Raw genomic sequence first — 3344 nt, 5'->3', positions numbered from 1 at the left:
AGGGGCACATCCTCTTGGAGTCCCCAAACAGCAGCGGCTCTGTGGCTCAGCACGGAATGCCCCACAAAGACGTGCTCTCAAACAGCCCCTGCGACTTCCTGTGCAGAAATCACGGCTCTATTGCACACGCTCCCGTGAGTCCCTGTGCCTGGGCACTACAAACTCAGGCTGGTGCCAGTTCATGGGCCCACTCACGTGGGCTGTGGCATTCCGGAAGAATCCTAGGAGGTGCAGGTCATTAAACACCTGCAAAACTTGATCATTCCCCCTGGGAAAACCCACCCAGAAGAAAGCTGTTAGGCTTAGTTTTGTGAACCACGAAGGTTTGGTGGCTGCCTCGGTCAACTCGGCAGCAAGCTCTGAGCTGAAGGACAGTAGTTCCTAGCACTTTGTCTTTTCCTGGCCATTGCACAGGAGTTCAGTATGGGTCGAAACACTCATGGCCAAAACTAAAGCCCCCTTAAGATTCCCGGAAGGCACTGTAACTCCTTGGTTTGTGTCAGATATGGCAGCTGTGGCACCTCCCTTCTCCAGTGCTGAGCTATAGAGATGTGGAACCCTTTGTGCTCCTGCTGAAGGCCTTGGTTTCTGCACGTCTCAAAACAGAAGAGTAGCAATTGTGCCTTGGTCATCCCTCGAGAGAAAAATGTGCCTGGTCAGTAGCACTCAGAATTGCCTTGCTTGCACTCACCGTGAACTTCGTAAGCCATGTAGGTGGTGAGTCCGCTGCACATRGAGAAGACATCGGCTCCATAAGAGCTGAGGTTGTTGACCAATCCATTGGCGACAAAGGTGATCTTCCTGGCAGGTCTTCCAAGACCGATCTGATTCTAAGCATCAAATAACAGCATTCAGCAAGACCAGTGCCAAGACCTGTTGCCCACCTGGTATATTCCTAGTTCAGTAATCACGACTTGGGACTTGCTGTTTTATTTCCAACTGCCTTTGGGAACACATTTTAATCCCCTGGAGGCCTGTAGGACAACTAGCAAGCCTTGAAGGCCGCTCCAAAGGTAAATGGCTCTAAGGGAGTCAAGGTGCAAGGGGCCCGAGGGGAGGTGGAAGCGCAGCGAAAGCTCTGAAGAGGAGGAGCGCGGCCGATCTGTTCAGCCCGAGCTCCTTCCGAAGCATCTGCTCAGTCCCTGCCCTCAGCCCTCACAGGTGCTCGGCCTGTGTGCTGGAAGGCTGGCAGGAGAATTCTCTTCCTGCAGCCCGTTCTAAACGGGAACCAAAGAGGGCAGCAGCAAGCCCGGGCCCATACATTTTCTCTCGCACTATTTGCAAGCGATGCTTAAAAGCGCTCGCAGATCCCTGGGTGCTCCAGTGGCACAGGCCTTTCTGAGCGGCTCCCCAGGGCTTTGTTCCAAATGAATTGCCTCTCTCCTTTCCTCCGCTGGCGCTTTGTCGCCCTGCCCCGGGTCCCTGCAAGCCTGTGTTTCCTTCCCATGCCCTCGGCTTCCAGCTTCTTTGGGAAAGCAGAGCTGGGGGTTCAGGGAATGATGCATCTGCTTTCTTCTTATGGGAAACCTTTTCTACAATAAATTCCCTTACTGCGCTACAGTTGAGACAAAAGAATCCTGGCACTTCTGAGAACCTCATCTTCTCCTGAACAAAATAGGTCTGTAAGGAAATGTCCTCATGAACTGGTGTTTAAAATTAAGCTTGAATCGGATAAATTATTACATATTTTTAAAATATAGTGTTGCAAGRGTTTCTAAAGTCCACTTCAGTGTGCTTCATTCTTACTGGCCAGCACGGATTCGAGATCAATATCYGGTGGCTCTAATATGCACCTTAGGACAAGCAAGTCTGGAATTACTGCTAAAGTTGTTTATCGTTTCTTATTTCTTTATTGGGGCACCCTCTTGATTTCTTTCTKCCTTATGGGTCTTCCTGATTTTTAATTTTTTGGGTTTTTTTAAGGACTTGGTTCTCAGACTTCATGGGTAGCTAGTGTCTTATAGAGGTGTATATGCTGAGATTTTTTTATAATGYCTGTACTTATTCAGTGGGCTGAACTAAAGAAACATGGTGCATAGTTCTGTTCGGAAAGTTTGTAAACTTTCTTAAACAGTTTTTCCATACTACTGCAATATTTTTTCTTCCTCATTTAGACTTTCTGAAAAAGAACTTTTTTTTCCAACTTTGAGAACAAGAGATTATGAAATGTACTTAGTGAAAATCTAAACTTTTGAGATACTAAGACATTAAAAAAATTTCAATTATATTTTAAAACATTGTAAAAATAATCTAACCAATCTGTGACTTTGACATAACATGAGAAACCTGCACTGAAGGCGTCTYAATGAGGATATTGTAATTTTTGAAAGTTTTAAAATTATGGGTCTGAAAAATACCACCACTAAAATGTTCTTTTATTTACCCGTTGTTTAAGAAGGCTTGGAAAATAGTAATATATCAATCAAAAAATGAGTATCAAATACAGTACAATGATCAAAGCAATTGCTGATTTTGAATCTTACCCCTTTCTGTGAAGCCAGGTAGGTCAGATTTTTTAAGCTGGGCATCTCATTTTTGCTTATGGAAGAAATGTAGCAAGTTCTCTCTTGCATCAGTTTGGTTGCAATGATGCCCTATAAGAAACAGTTATTGACCACTTGAAATTCAGTCTGTCGACCCTTGGGATTGGAGAAAAATCTTTGTTAAAACAGAAACCAACGCCCAGAGTTTCTACCCCACATCGTGGACTCAAGACAGAAAAAAGAAGCCAGCCCCGTCCGTGGGTCAGCTGTATGAGGAGCCAGTCTCCTCACACGCTTTGTGAACAAGCAYRCTCCCTGCCACTCACTGTATTGTAGTTCCAGATGGTTTTCCATGACAATTGGTCGCTCCTTTGCTCGATAACCACCACATTTGTTCGACTACTAAAAGTCATATTTTGGAAAACACCACCAACAGAGACCTGGCAGTTGTCATCTGGCTGCGGAAACTAGAGAGCCAAAAGAAAGAAGATGTTTAGTTTTTGAAGGCAGTCAGTGACGTCCCCAAAGTTTCAGAAAAACCTCTGCTACAGYAGAAGTGCTGCTCCCTGGTAAGTGCCATCACAATTTGGGATTGGCCACCAGTGATRGGGACCTTGGTCGTTACTCCAAGGATGACTTGCTGGTTTTCAAAAACAAAATTAGACAATTTTAGATTTTCAAACTAGTCAATGATCTCATGAAAATTTGTATAGAAATCTTTGGTAGGCTAAAGTAAGTTTTACCCCACAGGTAATGCCCAAGTTTCATCYGTGTGAGAAGACTTCAATTTGTTTCCTCCAAAGGGATGGTTAAGAAAAAAAGGAGATCTCATGAAGCAGAGAACATAGAAAGAGCAGGAAT

At 44.9% G+C, this 3344-nt stretch overlaps 1 protein-coding gene across 1 annotated transcript; it reads right to left on the bottom strand.

Moving 5' to 3' along the window:
- Positions 1 to 117: 117 nt before the first annotated feature.
- Positions 118 to 2929, bottom strand: LOC130587516 (gastrokine-1-like). Its single transcript, XM_057388498.1, has 4 exons — positions 2810 to 2929; positions 2484 to 2594; positions 692 to 830; positions 118 to 221 (listed from the first exon to the last, which is right to left on the bottom strand). Exons 1-4 carry the CDS (start codon positions 2894 to 2896, stop codon positions 118 to 120), a joined length of 441 nt encoding a protein of 146 aa, XP_057244481.1. The 5' UTR covers positions 2897 to 2929.
- Positions 2930 to 3344: the final 415 nt, after the last annotated feature.

Source organism: Malurus melanocephalus, unplaced genomic scaffold, assembly GCF_030028575.1.
Source record: "Malurus melanocephalus ecotype Western Australia unplaced genomic scaffold, MMel_1.1 scaffold_2022, whole genome shotgun sequence".
Taxonomy (NCBI): Eukaryota; Metazoa; Chordata; class Aves; order Passeriformes; family Maluridae; genus Malurus; species Malurus melanocephalus.
The sequence above is the reverse complement of the archived record's forward strand: the minus strand, read 5'-3'. Positions and strand labels throughout refer to the sequence as shown.